Source organism: Ctenopharyngodon idella, chromosome 22 (genome assembly GCF_019924925.1).
Source record: "Ctenopharyngodon idella isolate HZGC_01 chromosome 22, HZGC01, whole genome shotgun sequence".
Lineage (NCBI taxonomy): Eukaryota > Metazoa > Chordata > Actinopteri > Cypriniformes > Xenocyprididae > Ctenopharyngodon > Ctenopharyngodon idella.
In genome coordinates, this window is record NC_067241.1 from 7393871 (window position 1) to 7411420 (window position 17550).

The following is a 17550-nucleotide window of genomic DNA, read 5'->3' on the forward strand; positions in this document are numbered from 1 at the left end:
ACAACGTTAGGGTGAACGGACGTCCCGTTTTTCCCGGGACAGTCCCGTATTTCAGCTCCATTTTTAGTGTCCCGACTTATTAAGAAAAAATCATGTTTTGTCCCGTATTTCATCTTTCCTAAAATTTCTTTATGACTGGGTAGTCATAGAATGAGTAGGCCTAGTAGAAGTGTTCTGTCACGCGAGAACAGCCCAATCAATTCGCCATAGAACAAAATTACCATCCAATCACAATTTGTTATTGATTAGCTTGCCGTTAGTGAAAGCTGGATTGGCGGAATCGCGCTGAATGACACACGCCAGAAGCGCTCTCTCGCGCCCGCGCTCTCTCTTTCCTTGCGCGTGATCCCAGTTCTCTCAGCGCGCGATCAGTTCCCCTTGCGTCTGAATGGTCAACTGCACACATAGTTTTACAAAATGTCCATCGTGTGGAGTATTTCATGTAAATACACTCGGTTATAACGTATGGCTTAAGTGGACGTAAACAGGTGGATGAAAATCGGATGTGTCATTACATCTATGAATTCGGTCTTAAAGGGACAGTAGCCTAATTAAATATTTGTCTGTCATTAAAGGGATAGTTCACCCAAAAATGAAAATTTGATGTTTATCTGCCTACCCCCAGGTCATCCAAGATGTAGGTGACTTTGTTTCTTCAGTAGAACACAAATGATGATTTTTAACTCCAACCGTTGCAGTCTGTCAGTCGTATAATGCATGTCAATGGGAACTAGATGGAGATGGAGTTATATATATATATATATATATATATAGCAGATATATATATTCCATGATAAATCTGGTTGATTGAGCAAGGCACCTAACCCCCAATCACTCCCCAGGCACCACAGCAAAAATGGCTGCCCACTGCTTACGTGTATGGGTTACCATACTTGGCCTTCACATGTCACTTTCATTTTGACTTTCACTTTAGAGTGTGAGGTGGGCCATTATGGTCCCAACTGCGAGAAGAAGTGCCAGTGTCTGAATAACGGGGTGTGTAAAACCAGCACTGGCACCTGCACCTGTCCAGCAGGATACATTGGACCAAACTGCAATATCAGTTAGTCACACTTTTACAATTTTCACTCATTGCTCATTTCAAGATTTAAGAAAGGTGAGTATAATCACTAACAGTCTGTTCTCTCTCTAAAGCTTGTCCATCAGGCCGCTACGGGCAAGACTGTGCACGAGTAGCTTTGTGTGGTGAAGGGGCCCGGAGCGATCCGGTCACAGGCAGATGTGTGTGCAAAGCTGGCCAGCGAGGGGAAGACTGTGGGAAAGGTCTGACAGCATTTCTGCTAAAACTGAGGGTGGAGGGATTGAGTTTGTGTGAAATAAGCTGATGTAATTGTGTCTCAGGCTGTGCTAAGGGCTGGTTTGGGGAAGACTGTGCTCAGCGCTGTAACTGCAGTAATGGAGGAGTGTGTGATGCTGTCACAGGAAACTGCACCTGTGGGCTGGGCTGGACAGGAGACAGCTGTGATAAAGGTCAGCACAGTTTACCCAAACATGAACATGGAAATTCACAACTGCGAATAAGGATGTACCAATATAAAAATTCAAGCCAATACTGATAAGCTGATAATTATTTTCAAAATGTAAAATATACTGTGTGTGTGTGTGTGTGTATATATATATATTATAGAAAATAAAATAAAAATTAATTTTATAAGTGAATTTAGGCATCACAACATTATAGTGTATAGTATGTAAAATGGATATTAAATGATTTAATTGTTTAAATGTGTTGTTGTGTTGATCAGAGTGTCCCAGAGGGAGATATGGTGCTGACTGCAGGGAAATGTGTGACTGTAAAAATAACGGCACTTGTGACAGAGTGACGGGCGAGTGTCACTGTCCCTCCTGGGTACTATGGGCATCTCTGTGAACATGGTGAGAAAACACAGGGTCTTTTTCATAGAATTTTGTATCCTGACTATTTTAGTCAGTTTTGTAATGATATTAAATTTTATTTTTTTTATCAAAAGCATGCCCTGTTGGTTTCCATGGTCATCGCTGTCAGCTTCTGTGTGACTGCCGGGCCAATGCACCTTGTGACCCTGGAACGGGCCGCTGCGTCTGTCCTCCTGGTTACCAAGGACTACGCTGTGATAGAGGTGCAGAGGAGCTCTTGTATAATGTTTATAGCTGATAAATTATACATATATTCAGTTTTTTTTTTTTTTTTGTCATTTTTTTTCCCATATAGCCACATTTTTTAAGTCTCTTTTTACAAAATACAGTAAAAACATGACTATTGTGAAATATTATTACATCTTAAAATATAAGCTGGTGTGTAGTGGGCGTTCTGGTGCAATATGGCTGCCGTTGCATCATCCAGGTGGATGCTGCACATTGGTGGTTGTGGTTGAGGAGATATGTAAAGTGGTTGATTCCATATGTAAAGCGCTATATGTAAGGAATTATTATTAGTTATTAAAATAACCATTTTCTATTTAAATATATTTTAAAATTGTATTTATTCCTGTGATGGCAAAGCTGAATTTTCAGCAGTCTTTAGTGTCACATGATCCTTCAGAAATCATTCTAATATGCTGAATTACTGCATATATTTATATTTTTGTGGAAACTGTGAGATGGTATTTTTTCAGCATTCTTTGAGGAAGAGAAAGTTCAAAACAACAACATTTATTTGAATACTGAAAATTGTAGCATGTGTGTGTACATGCCCACACAAATATATTGGGTTTCCGTGTTTTATGGGGACTTTCCATAAATATAACTTTATTGCATTTTTAACATTTTCAAAAAATCATAATTTAGTACAATTTATAAGCTGTTTTCCACATGGGGACCAAAAAATGTCCCCACAAGGACAAATATTTCAGATATTGCAATCTTTGTGAAGACATTTTGTCCCCATAATGTTTACCAGGACCATTAACTGATGTTAACAGATTTATCTTAAAAAATGTATTAGTATATGTTGATATTAACATAACTAACATTAATAAATACTGTATAAGTATTGTTAGTTCATGTTGACTAATACAAAGTTCTGTCATGAAACTCTAGATGGCGCAGGCTAATAGGTCCTTTAACTCAATCTGCTTGGTTGGTTCCTGCTGTATCAGTAGCCAATGAGCTTGCGTGCTTAACCTTCAAATACATGGGTAGCAATCACCTTAGCAGTGCAGCGTGCTTTCAGAAACCCTCCACCTTCCCCAGCTCCACCTGTATAGATCTGCTACGGGTTCATGTACGCTATATTGTACAGCAGCAGCATGTCTTACTTGATCACAGCGTGTTGTGTATGTATTGGCAGTAGCAAGTCCCGTACTTGCAGCAGCAGCAGCAATAAAAGCAGCAGCGTAGCAGATCTATTCTGCCAAGACCAAACATATCAACATCGTCATACCCATTACCGTGCCAAACACTCTGAGAGTTGTCATGACAGAAATGTAGTTAACTAATGTTAACAAATGAAACCTTATTGTAAAGGATGACCATTTTTCATACTGTATGTGTATGTTTCAGAGTGTGAGCCAGGAAAATTTGGGTCTAATTGTGTCCACAAATGTGACTGTGACGGAGACACACCATGTGACCCTGTCAGTGGCAGGTGTCTGTGTGCACCTGGGAAAATGGGATCACGCTGTGATATAGGTGAGCCCATCCACCAAATTTCTTGGAATTTGACTTTTTCTTCAGTCGTTCAGTCAAATGTTTATTTTTGAATTGACATCAGACTGTGGAGTAAATCGATTTGGGCCTGACTGCTCAGAGAGATGTGAATGTCACAACGGAGGCCAGTGCAATCCACGCAATGGACGCTGCACCTGTCTGAACAGTTGGGTCGGACCGAGCTGTCAAGAGGGTAATTTCACTACTGGTCATTTATAATAACCTTTACATTTTACAGTGATCTCAGAGAATAACTTCCTGTATCATTTGTGTTAATAACAGGGCTTACATCGAGTCACAGTACTAGCAGAAACAAAAGGAAGGACTCGTCAGTATAGCAGTCTCACGGTTTCTTACCCAGTTCAGTAACAGACACGGACAGTGTCACTGACTGTAAACTGACCTGCTTTGAATTTTCGCCTTGTAGCACAGATCTTTGAACACAAAAAGTCCACCAAACAATCGAGTGACTCTGACAAGGACAAACTCTCGTGGCAGTTGAAATAGAGACTTCCATTAGTTAGTTAATAAATGATAAACTTTCTCATGGAAAAGTGGACCTCAAGTTCAACATGAAGGAGAAGACTTGTCATATTGAAGCTCCTCCTGGATGAGGACAAATTCAACCATTTTTTGAAGAGTTGTTCAGCATCAGTTCTGCTCAGGGAGATCGAGCTTTTAGAAGACATTAGTTAGTTTAACTGTAATCAAGAAAAGCACAAAATGAAGGCCTTCGGTTCACCTGAAACTGAATCCCATCACCACTGTGATCCTAAACAAAGGCCTTAAAGGGATAGTGCACCCCAAAATCAAACTTCTGTCATTTATTTACCCTCATTAAATGGTTTGATATCCATTTAACTCCAGATTTTGTCTCGAGTGAAAATGTTTGCAATTGTTGTAAGATACTTTGAGTAAAATGCATGTTGATGGTATTATTTTTGAACATTTACAAGTAATAACTAAAGAATTTAGGTAGAATTTTGCACAAAATTGAGTGAATATGTTACGGTGTATAATATTTGGGTGTTGACATGTATTGTCTATATTCAAAACTTTGAACTTTTTTGAATCATATAAAAATATGAAACTGGAGTCATTTATTACCTGTGTACATACTGTATTATGTAAAAGTTTTTTTTTTTATGTGAATGTTTCTGTACAATTTTATTTTAAAGAAAACTGTACTGTAAACCTTATCATAACTGATTTCCTGTTATACTGAACCTGTGTTTCATCCTTGTAGGGTTTTTGCTAGATTTATTTTTGTATTGTATCTTATCTATCTAACTATACCATGTGCATTTGTGAAGTGTGAATTGCATTCTTAATGCAGACTATATGAACTCAAAGGAAATGTATATTTCAATATTTCTGCAGCTAAGTCAGGGCCAAAGATAGCACTTAAATTCTTCTGTTTTCGGCAACCATGGCTAACATGGTCGATGCTTTGTCTTTGTTTTGTAATGGTTGATTTTCTGGAAGCTTACACATTTTTTTATTCATGATTAAACATCTTTTTTTTTAAAATGTTGTTATTGGTGCACTCTTAAGTGTTTAATGGTAAAAAAAAATTCACAAGAATGTTGGCATTGTTTTTCAATTTGCACATTGACTTGAAAAAACATGCATTGAACTGGAGCTGGTCTTTATGCTTTTTGCTGTTTTTCAGAACAAAATGCCATTTGTTTTCCCACAATGTAAACCCTAACGCTCAAAATAATTAATTGGTTTGAGTAGGACAAACTTAAACAAATTAGTTCAGTCAAATTAACTTTTATGAGTATTTAGTACTTTCTTTTTCTGTCAAGTTCACAGAACTGATATATTTTAAGGAAACTGAACTGTTTCATTGTTTTGAGTTGTATGAACTTATTTCTTTTATTTTAGATTAACTTTTAACTGAAACTGGGCTGGGATTTCTATTTCCCAGCATGCTTTGCCCATGGCACTCGAAAGGGAGAGTAAATGCTAAAATTAAGTGTTATATAATGTTTTTTTTTTAAGATTAATGTTAAGTGGGAGATTTAGTAGTGATTAAAGTTTGTTATGCTAATTTAGTTTCTGTTAATGTTGGTTTTTGGAGTTACCATCATGGTGACAAGAGGTGCATGCGGCTTGGCTTGAGAGCAAGCATGTTAAATGCTTTAAATTGCTGTACTCATTCAGTAAGTGCTATACCATGCTATTGTTAACATGTTAGCAAATTAGCAAGTTAACATTTTCTGAATTACCTTGTTATACTGTAGCTAGCTGGGCCATTCCACCGAACGGGTGACATTTGCTTGTTGAAACTCTTCAAAAATAAGCTTTCTTTTTTCAACACTGAATCTAATACTACACATATTCAACTATTCAAAATGTGTATTGGTCAATCTCAGGCAACTTTGTTTAATTTTTTACAAGGTCTCAAAGCAGAAGATGGATGCATGATTTCTCAGTCCTGTTACCAAAACTCATGTGCCGTTTAAAAGCATGTCAATTAATTCCTTTGTATTCACCTCACAAAAGTATTTATTTTAAAGAAATGGTTGGTTATTTGTTCAAATAATTGATATTTGTGACAACAACAAAAAAAATCACTTTATATTAAGGCAAGGTGTATTTTAATGAAAAACACAGAACAATTTTTTTATTTAAAAGAAGACAGAAGCCTCAAGTATATCATTTTTTTAATAATTTGATTTATTTAACAATTGTATAAATAATGAACCACACAAAACTGATAAAAACAAAAAGTTTAACTTTATTTTTTTAGAAAAATAAATATAGTAACAGGAATGATCACTGGGTGACAGGAATGAGTGTCATATGTGTGTGCATGTGTGCGAGAAAGAGAGTGTACATGGCTGTGTGTGCATGTGTGAGTGAGATTTCTGTGTTGAAGGAATGTGCTATGTGCTAGTAGTACATCACAGCGGAGGAGGTGGAAAGAGAAAGGAGAGAGGGGGAGAGAGGGTAGGAAAGACAAAAAGAGGGAAAAAGAAAGGTTTTCACTCCTTCCCTTGCAGCATGCCATGGGTGGGTGTTTCTGGCAACTGCATAGTATGGGTTCTCTTCATCTTCTACAAAAGATAAGAAAGACAAAGACAAAAAGTAAAGTAAAACTCATGATACAGGTGAATAGTATTACATCAACTAATATTCACACTATTAAATCAACAGAGGACTCTACTCATTCCTGTTACTTTTACTCACTTCTGTTATTTTTCATATGAGTAACAGGACTGAAAGTAACAGGATTGAGTTTTTAAGCAAAAAATGATCAAATACATGACAAATTGCCACATGGAGTACATGCAAATAGCATGAGGACACTAAGGAAATTCTAGTTACTTACCTAAAGTGAATATTTTTAAAATAAACAAATAAAATCTAAGGGATAATTTAGGTAACAGGACAGTACGTTGAGATTTACCTTCTCAGTCATAGTTACAATTTCATCAAATATACAGAAATTAAAATGAGAGGACTTACTTTTGGTCTTCTCATGGCCTGCATAAGATCCAGATGATGCAACTTCCTGTTGAAAATGTGTCTTGTGGCATGTTCCAAGTTTTTTAAAGGGGGCAATGTGTGAGGGTAACAGGACTGAGTGAAAACCTGGGGACACAACTAAAATGTGTATTTTATATAATATATTATGGATTTCCCATGAAATTTCTTTTTGTTTAGCACAGATGGTATATGGAGTCATACAACAATACAAAAAAAAAAAAAAAAAAATATATATATATATATATATATATATATATATATATATATATTTAGGTTTAGATAGCGGGGACATGTAACAAATGCTATTTTTAGTGTTCTGAGTAGTTTTTAATAATGTTTAAAATTATATATTTTAAATTTGCAGTTAGAGTACTGTTCAGGACATTTTGCTTAATAATAAAATGTATTTTAGAGTTAATTTTCATGCATATTTATATGCATGTTTACATTAATAAAATGTTTACACTGAGGTTACATGATCATTTTAAGTTAAATGTACGAATTAGTGTACTCAAACATTTTAAGTTAAGAATAATTAAAGTGTATGAGTGCAAAATAAAAATCGGCAAGTACTGTTTACTTAAAACTTTAAATTTTTTAACTTAAAAATTTTGAGGCAGCTAATTGCCTCAAATTTTTTAGCTTTGCCAATTTATTTGGGTTTACAGTGCATTAAAAAACAAGGGGGGAAATTTACACAGCACACATTTAGACATATTTTGGACATATTTAACCAAATAATTGTGCCTTTTATACACATAAAATGCAAAGACTAAATTAAAGAATTTTAGAGTTATTTATTTTCAGTTGTTTGAAGCTGTACATATTTTTCTTCAAGCACAATATCAAGCAATAATTGCCAATGAAAAAATAAATGAAGGCAAATGTGATAATGGTCATTAAAACCAGTACAGTATATATAGAATCAGATTATATACATGTTATCAAACCATTCAATTATGTATCTACAGAGATCATCATAACTTAATGCATTTCTTTAACAGTAAAGGTCATATTACAGTTAATAATTATCAGAATAATAGGTTATACAAAAAAAAACAAACAAACCCTGTCTATTCAAAACATTTTAGATTTCCTGTACATACAGTTACTCCTATTGACAATATTTTTTCAAATAATTTTATAGCAAAATATTCAGCTTGGGCTCTTTCTACAACAACCTCTATCATTGCAGGAAAAAACGAAACAAAATAAATATTAGGCTGTTGTAATTGTGTACACCAACAATGTCTCATTCAATGACATTTATCCTCCACATGACGAAACTGGTACATGTTGTGCGATGTTTACCATCTAAACAACATAGTTATGGCTTCCTGAGCGAGAGCAAACATATCAAAACATACTGTGAACAGGAAAAATACCACTAACAATTCATAGATGCAGCCTCACTCAACATACAAATGACAAATACAAGTACATTTACAATGACTCTCAGCTAATGGCAACTGAAGCAATGCTTCCACTTCTATCAAAGCCTGTTGTCTTCTTTGGTTTAAGTGCTACTTCAAAAAGCCTTACAGATAGAAATAATAATCTCTCTGCTTTTTCTTGTTTAACAGTATGTTCCACTCAGCATTTCCACTCCTGCAGCTCAGTGTAGCTCAATCAACAATCAAAACCCTTATAAGTTGCATTACATTCCAACTACAGGTCAACACTTTCATACTCAGCCAAGCATAAGCATTGTTCTACACTAAAATATAGGCCATTATTAAAATTCATTACTATGTACATGCAGCCAACTGTATTGAGACTCTTTGAAGATGACAATACATAAATTTAGTAAAAAGTCCATTCATATTGGAATGAGTGTCAGAATTATTTGAACTGCCTTGATATGATATGAATTCATTTTGGCATTTATATTATTAAAAGTGAATAATTACAATAACATAAGTTATTCTATAACGCCTCTGTCACTCTCACCAGCTTATTCTCACCATTCACCACTGATGGTTTTAAAATGCCATAATGCATACACTAGATAATTCTATTTGTAAAGATGAAACATGCTAAATAAATGGTTGCAACACTGAATATTTAGCATTAGTACTGAATAAGGCATAATTTAGTAATCTCAGACTCAAATTAACACTGTCCTAATCGGTTTGAAAATGTCTGAGTAATTAAAAATGTTGAAATAATGTTTCATGGAGAACACATGCGAAAAAAAAAAAAAAAAAAAACACTAGGAAGAGAAGATCCACTGTTTTGCAAATATTATTGTAAGCTACTGATTTTTTTTTCTTTTTTCCCCCGAAGAAGTAATGTAAATTTTACATATAATGTGGAGTGATTCCAGCCCAATAGAGGGCGCCATTGGCCAAAAACAAACGGGAGTTAAGACGCATACTACACATACAAAAGGACAACAAACAACAAAAACACCTTAATGCCTTAAAAAACTCGTTTAGACAGTCTTGTGTGAATACTGACCGACAGAAAAAAAAAATCCAGTGCGCTCAAAATAGTTCTGATAATTTAACATCTATTGAAATAAATAAATATATAAATAAATAGGAACAGAGATTTCCACATTCATCGACAACGACTCAAAATACACATCATTAAGGCAATGTAACAAACACTGAGTACAGATGACACGACTACCAATTAACGTTTTAAAACAAGTCACGTGATCAAACGTAGGGGTTTGGAGGAAACGGACATTTCTTTGGTTTCAGCCACACGAAGCTGTGAGCACAGACCACCACTCAACTAATGTCTAAACTATAATAGGACATTTGTTTTCTAGAAAAAGCTCCTGAAAGTAAAAAGAACAATGGGTTTACGAACACTTTCAGATATTGCACATTTGTTGAGGCCTGTTTTAGATTAATATTTCTGACAGTCTCACAACCCAAAGCTAATTTGTTTACCTACAGTATTATATATAACTCTACAATGACTTTCCCTTTCTGTATTTAGAACTAAAAAGCAGCCAGAAATGCTATAGCTTGTAGTATAAATGAGGTCTTGTAAACAATCACTATATTGGCTATGAATTCAGTGATGTTTCCATATAAAACTAATTTAATACCTTTTTTTAGATTGTTTAGTCATGTATTCGCCAGTGCTTCATCAGTTTCATTACTTCCTTTTAGCTTATGCAAATGTATTAATTTTCCAAAATGTAGGAAAAAAGCACTGGCCAGTGGATCTCATGCATTTCTAGAATAAGTACAAACCCCTAATATTGCACTTCTCAGTGTTTACTGTAAGGGGACAAATGGGAGGAGGAAGCGAGCCGGTGCGCTTGATCTCAGTGGTTTCTTAGTGGTTGGAGCGTTGTTCTGCTTATTGAGTACGTGAGCATGCTTCCCTTCTGCCCGTGCGATTCCTGGCCTCCTCTCAGGCTAATGTCAGCAAACTCCATGTAGTGTGCGAGTTGGCGTCTCCTGCAGGACCTGTGACGGTGCTGGTCCCATGTGCCAATGTTTAATTCAGTCAAAGCTCAGAAAGAAGCAGGTCGATACAGTGTCACTGACCTTCCTTTTAGGACCGGTAGTCTTTTTTACTGTAGGGCTTGTTGCCTAAGATACTGTCCACTTCATGTATTATTGATGATGATAATTTTGGAAGAACCTGAAAGAATGTTGAATTGAAGTTTGTGTTTTTCAATGTTACAAATGTATTAATAACAAAACTTGTTGGCCAAAACAATGACCCAATATGCTTGTATGTTACATATTTACTGTTTGATAATTCTTAACATAAATATTGGCTACAAAGCCTGTAATAGGCCATTTAATGACAGGTTCAGTGACAACTTACACCATAATAGTAGGGCTGTATGATAAATCGGCACTGTTTTCATTTACGCGCGAGCAGCTCACAATCCGGTGTTTTCAGTGGCTCGGTTCAAAGTAAATGCTGCTCCACACAAACTCTAAATCTGCATCTGCTCTGAGTTTGGGCCAATTATAACATGCATTTGGGAACACAACATGTACCAAACATTTTCCCATACTTGTAATGAAAAGCACTTATATACTGTTGTCAACAAAAGAGAAGCAGTTTTCCTCCAAAATAAAAGCTTCATGGTTTAACGTTTAAAGAAATTAAGACTTTTACTGTAAAATAAAATTAATATTTTTATTAATATTTGATTATTTTACTTAAATACTCGATTTTTATTTTACAGTAAAATATTACAATAGTAAAATTTTAATATTTTTAGTAGTCATAATAATCAGAAAAATAATCAGAAAAATCGCAATTCAATTTTTTCTTTTACCCCAAATCGAGCAGCCCTACCATATAGTATGACTATTGGGGAATGTTGTCAAAAAAGATGGGTTTTTCGTTGCTAATAATAGTGGAAGCAGGGCCTAAAAACGAACTTTTTGCCACTCCTGCCAATGGCCGGTGATTTTTTACCTGCCGTAATTTTTTTTACCAGCCATTAAACAGATTAATCCTTAATAAAGTTACAAAAGTTATTCAGTCAAGAGCAATGATTGATTGTCCTTTGTCTTTTCTTGTTTGATTAACACTAAAAATACAGACAGCAGCAGGACTATTTAGACTGCTGTCACTTTAAGAGCTAATGCACGGATCCAATATACTGTTAAACACGTGTTTTATTTCTCAACTGTTTACGTTCAGTTAAGACATAACTGAAGAAGACTTGAAAGAGAGCTCAATTCAGTATTCGTGCACTGTCTGAGAAGCGGATTTCTGAGCACACACTTTGGATGTTTGTAAACAGAAAACATTCGGCACAGAGCGCGGGTAACGAATTAAGTTCCCTTTCACGTCTTCTTGAACTTGAATATTTAAATTGGCAAGGCTTAAACTTTCGTGACGATGCAACTGTCAACTGTCTCGAGCGTCATTTACGTTTGTTGATGTTCATATTCTCACAATTTTGCATTGTTAAAATGTTTCCGGCCAACTGGCGATTGACACCGTTTCATATACTCACCAACACGGGTGTTAATTTTAGTCCCTGGGTGAAAGTGTTCCGCAGTTTTTGACTTTAAGGTATATTTATACTCTTACATATTAATTGGCTTAAATATTAGCTCAAATAAAATAACTCCTGAAATGCCCTGTAATGAGAATGACTTTTTTAGAATTGTAATTTGATAATTAGATATTTGCATTTATCTTTTATTTATATAGCATAATATTTCAGAATGCCTAGTGTGAAGAGTGAAATCTCATCATTAAATTAAAAAAAAAAAAAAAAATTCAAAATTATGTAACATTTTCACAGCTCGTTACATCACATTGTTCTTGTGCCATCTTTCATCTATGGTATTTCTGTTACCAAAATGAAAAGCTCTGTTCACGTATGTATCCTGCTGTCAGTGTCTCACCTGAATGGCTCCTATGTTCTCCATCAGCTGATCAGTGCTGGAGGCCCCCAGCAGCACACAGCTCACCCCCTCGTTCCTCAGACACCACGCTAGAGACAGACCAAAGCACAGACACTCAAAACAGTCAACAGCAAGAGCCTACAACTGTAAATCGGTAAATGTAAAAAGCCATTTGAAAGCTCAACCAGAAATCTGGCCTCAGGTAACAGAGCTAAATTTAGATACTAGATTCTCTAAGGAAAGTTGAAAGCAATTCAGGCCTGTGTGCTTTTTATATAACCAATAATGTCAGAACACTGAACAGAAGAAAGCCAGAAGTAGGTGTACTTGACAGTGCTAACATGTGGGCATTAAGCTTGAACTAACCGGTTACCGCTGAAGCAGATGCGTTTTAAGCTATAAAAACAAACTTGACTTTTGTTCTATTTTAAACAAGCGACACACAGAAGGGAAGCTTATTTTAGGCTCTAACTAACTATTAAGTTCACTTGTTTTAAGCTTGGACAAATTTAAAAGGTTAGTTCACCCAAAAATGAAATTTCTGTCATTAATTACTCCCCCTTATGTCGTTCCAAACCCGTAAGACCTTCGTTCATCTTCGGAACACAAATTAAGACATTTTTGATGAAATCCGAGAGGTTTCTGATCCCCCATAGAAAGCAACGCAAGTACCATGCTGTTTACATTGTAAACACAGTGCAGCGCTTCCGGGTTCTACGTCAGAACGCCGACTCATTATTGGCCAGCTCCTGCGTCGTCTGAGTCGGCGTTCTGATGTAGAACCCAGAAGCGCGGCACTGTCTACAACGTAAACAGCGTAGGAGACTGACAGGGAAGAGAAGAAATTGTTGAATAAAATCATTATTTTTGTTCTGTTTTTGCACACAAATGTATTCTCGTCGCTTCATAACATTGAGGCTGAACCACTGTAGTCACATGGACTATTTAAACGATGTCTTTACTACTTTTCTGGACCTTGAATGTGGTAATTACTCTGCTTTCTCTTGGGGATCAGAAACCTCTAGGATTTCATCAAAAAATATCTTAACTTGTGTTCCAAAGATGAACGAAGGTCTTGCGGGTTTGGAACGACATGAGGGTGAGTAATTAATGACAGAATTTTCATTTTTGGGTGAACTAACCCTTTAATGCATGTTCCTTGTCTTACTGTACTTCTTCCCAACATTTTTATCGTTGAATGTTCTGTTTCACTCAGACATAAGTAACATTATAAAGTAAAATAAGCTTAATATTAACTCTAAAGTTTTAACAAAACATTCACAGATAGCAGAAAGCCACATCGCATATGACACCATAAGAACAGACACACAGTGAATACAAGACAAATCACATCAAGTGCCAAACAATGCGTTTCTGGTCTAGTTATCAGTTAGAACTAACCTACTAAACCCCTGCTGTTCCTCTGACCTTTACTGCTCTATTAAATAAGATTATGTACAGTATAAACGATTAGTGTGGAATACAAGCCACAAAACAGGCAAAACCTAATCTAAAATTAGAATGTATCTATGCTGTTTCTGCTTTAATTAACAATAGTAGTCATTAGCTGATTGTTTTATATGCTTAATGTGCTTTACACAACTAGGACATCAGTTGTTCCTATCAAACAAGCACTGACCTCTGTGCTTTTGGGATGGTTTAGCATTAAGCTAAGCTTATTCTGGCCAAGAACAGACCAATTACACAGCAAGAAAGCCTCTGATTGGTTAATAGTACTGTTCAGGAACAGGAATCCTAATTGTCCTGATGCACATTTAACAGACAAGACTGTCCAACATATTACCCAAGACAACAAGACACAGGACAGAAGCAGCAGATGGGGACAGACAGCCTGTCCTGAGCTCCAGGCAGGCAGACAGACAGACAGACAGAAAGAGAGAGAGCAGCAAGGCCCGGGCAGTATTACCGATGGCCAGCTGGGGCAGCGTGCAGCCCAGCCGCTCCGCAATGGCCTGCAACTCTTTCAGCTTCGCCTGCTGACGGCGGCCTTCCTCACTCAGGATCTTGTCCTTCAACCACTGGTAGCCCTGTTTCAAACAGACAGCACACCTGCTCAGAGAGCCAGACGCCACAGAGCCACAGGAATAGCCAGTGGATATTCATTTTGTTTGTGAAGTAATGATGGAATGGATAATATCTGCATACATAGCCACAGGAACATGTTTTATGAGGGAGTGCTGATGGCACGGTATGTGACTCTCACCAGCTGGTGAACATTATACTTCTCGAACTCTTGCTCAACTGATCATACTTGCACAATAAAAAGGACAAGGCTAAGGTGTTGTAAACATAAATTAATTATTTTTAAACACTGTATAATAACATAATTTATGCTACTTGCTGCCTGTCGAAAGCACATGAAAAAGTTGATCAAAAGTTCAAAAGTTTGGGGTCAGTAAATTTTGAAAGAAGTCTCTTATGCTTACACCAATGCTGCATTTATTTTGTCAAAAGTACAGTAAAAACTGTAATATTGTGAAATATTTTTACAATTTAAAATAACTTTTTATTTGAATATATTTTAAAAAGTAATTTATTCCTGTCATGGCCATGCTGAATTTTCAGCATCATTACTCTGGTCTTCAGTGTCACATGATCCTTCAGAAATCAGAAAAGAATAGAAAGTTGAAAAGAACATCATTTTGAAATATTTTTGTACCATTATAAATGCCTTTACTGTACTTTAGATCAATTTAATACATTCTTCCTGTATAAAAAAATCTTACTGACTCCAAACCTTTGAATGGTAGTGTAGATTTTTCCATAAAATAGTGACCACGGACTCTAAAAAGCTCCAAGCTTCAAGCTCTATGGTTTTCATCAAGAGTTCTTGACGTTTCAAAATTATCCACAAATACAAAACTATAAAATATTTAATTTAATGCACAAATAGGTTCTGAACCGTGTCAAAAATATGCATGTTACTTTTGTATTTGTGAATACGGTTACACTTTATTTTACAGTGCCGTAGTTACACTGTAATAACTCAAATGAGTACTATTAATTAACTACATGTACTTACTATAGAGTTACAGTTAGGGTTAGGGTTAGGTTAGTTACTTGTAATTATGCATAATTTACTGTTATTACTATAGTAAGTACATGTAGTAACGTGTAACTACGGCGCTGTAAAATAAAGTGTTACTGTGAATACCTTTCAATGAAATATATACATATAAATATGGATTTTACTGTTTTGTTAAGACTAGTTATTACCTAGTTATTGCCTAAGATTAGTTATTACCTAGTTATTACCCAGTTATTATAATTACTGTAATAAATACATATAATGTACATGGGGAACAGGACTGTAAAGTAAAGTGCTACCCTTATTTCTAATCATGGTAATCTTTTATTATCATGGTAATTATGTATATTTACTAATGTTGAAGTGTACATAATGTGAATCTACTATTGAATTTGTTATGGTCTACTCACATCTGTAGGTATTTTTATCCATACAATGCAATGTACAGTAAAAAAAATCACATTTTTTTTGGAAATCAAAAGCACTCAATGGCTATGTGTAAAGATATATAAGGAAGGACATATCACAGCAAAGAAAAAATAACAACACAGAAGTGTTTGTACATTCATCTATTCTACATGCATGTGTGGCAGATGAATTGGAACACTTCACAATCCCATAAAGTGATAGAAACACTTTAAAAAAAACTCAAGCAAGGTCTTCACATTTAAACACACAGTCACCAATGAAGACCACCACCGACAACAGTCAGGACAGACTGAGAGGAGTGCTGAGAGGTTGTAACTCATAGCAAGGAATACCTTGAGAGAGGCTCTGGAATGAGAAGGCACACCGCTGTCATACTTCCCTGAGATGATCCCACAGGCCAGCGGAGACCACGTCATGGCACCCACACCTGCACAAACACCATTATGACATACTATGAACCCACCACCATCACAGCAACTGTGTTAAAATGATGTTTATCTAGAGAAAACACACACACCTATCTTATGGAAGAGTTCAGGCAGCTGTACTTCCACCTTCTCTCTCTGGAACATGTGATATTCTGCCTGCTCACAGACAGGCGGGATCAGGTTAAACTGTCTTGCCACTGAGTACGCCTCCTGGAAAACATACAATAATACACACAGATTCATACTAGAAAAAAAAATCCATTTACACATGTGTGCAGATTCCTTGATGGCACATTCATTTATAAACAGGGGTGCACATAACTTTTTTGGTCTGGTTCTCAAGGAAGCGCCTGGAGATGTTGCTTGGTACTCACACTTTCCTCTCCTCACTATCTTCTTTTCTCTCGAACATGGTAGATGATGATAATGATGTTTTTTTTTATTTTTTTTTTATTAGCATTAATGACACAGACAACAGCAAGAATATTAGGCTGCTGTCACTTTAAGACGGAATGCACGCACGAACTGAATTTACTGACACACATCCGGTTTCTTTCTCAACTGTTCACTAATGTCACAACCGAGAGAATACTTGCCGAGAAAGGTATTTTGACATAATTTTGTGTGTACGTGTCCCTTCAAGCGAAAGTAAACGCGAAAGAGGAATCAATTCGGTGTTCCAGCGCTGTCTGAAACCTGAAACGCGCCTCTCTCTCTCTCTCTCTGCGTGCGCGCGCTTCGGGTGTGGCAGTGGCCAGATAACAGCTCGCGAGTCCCGATTTTCACCTCTTCTTCCGCTTTTAAAATCGTTTGAATGGCGAGACAAACAAGTCCAAATGATAAACTTTCACTCTATGATGGTTAAACTTAGCAGTTAATCCGCGAATCACATGCGTGCCGAACCGTTGGGCCTTATCCGTACGTATCACGGATTAACTGCGATCCGTTGCACCCCTAATAATTAAAGAGCACACTTATCATCATGATTGCTATCTTACCAGAGATGGAGAAATATTTATTCCAGTAAGTAAACGTGTTGCTGTGAACCGGTCCCCAAAAATGTTGGTACTCAAAAGCGCTTCCCTCCACGTTTTCTGGTGCGCATCGTTTATTTTTACCACGCATGCGCACCAGCGCACCACTTATGTGC

The 17550-nt window shown here is 36.3% G+C and overlaps 2 protein-coding genes across 8 annotated transcripts in view; one reads left to right on the forward strand and one right to left on the reverse strand.

Annotated features, from left to right (window-relative positions):
- Positions 1 to 5289, forward strand: part of megf6a (multiple EGF-like-domains 6a) — a 70078-nt gene extending 64789 nt beyond the window's left edge. Inside the window, 9 exon segments of the mRNA XM_051879515.1 lie at positions 935 to 1063; positions 1156 to 1284; positions 1363 to 1491; positions 1767 to 1867; positions 1869 to 1896; positions 1992 to 2120; positions 3502 to 3630; positions 3713 to 3841; positions 3931 to 5289. Of these exon segments, the coding sequence (XP_051735475.1) occupies positions 935 to 1063; positions 1156 to 1284; positions 1363 to 1491; positions 1767 to 1867; positions 1869 to 1896; positions 1992 to 2120; positions 3502 to 3630; positions 3713 to 3841; positions 3931 to 3986 (959 nt within the window). The 3' untranslated portion in view covers positions 3987 to 5289.
- A 2634-nt stretch (positions 5290 to 7923) lies between these two features.
- Positions 7924 to 17550, reverse strand: part of kcnab2b (potassium voltage-gated channel subfamily A regulatory beta subunit 2b) — a 73851-nt gene continuing 64224 nt past the window's right edge. For all 7 annotated transcript variants that reach the window (XM_051879518.1, XM_051879522.1, XM_051879521.1 and 4 more), the window contains 5 exons: positions 16490 to 16610; positions 16305 to 16399; positions 14422 to 14542; positions 12495 to 12583; positions 7924 to 10755 (listed from right to left, as the gene is read on the reverse strand). In XM_051879518.1, the coding sequence (XP_051735478.1) occupies positions 10666 to 10755; positions 12495 to 12583; positions 14422 to 14542; positions 16305 to 16399; positions 16490 to 16610 (516 nt within the window). In that variant the 3' untranslated portion in view covers positions 7924 to 10665. The remainder of the gene's footprint in view (positions 10756 to 12494; positions 12584 to 14421; positions 14543 to 16304; positions 16400 to 16489; positions 16611 to 17550) is intronic.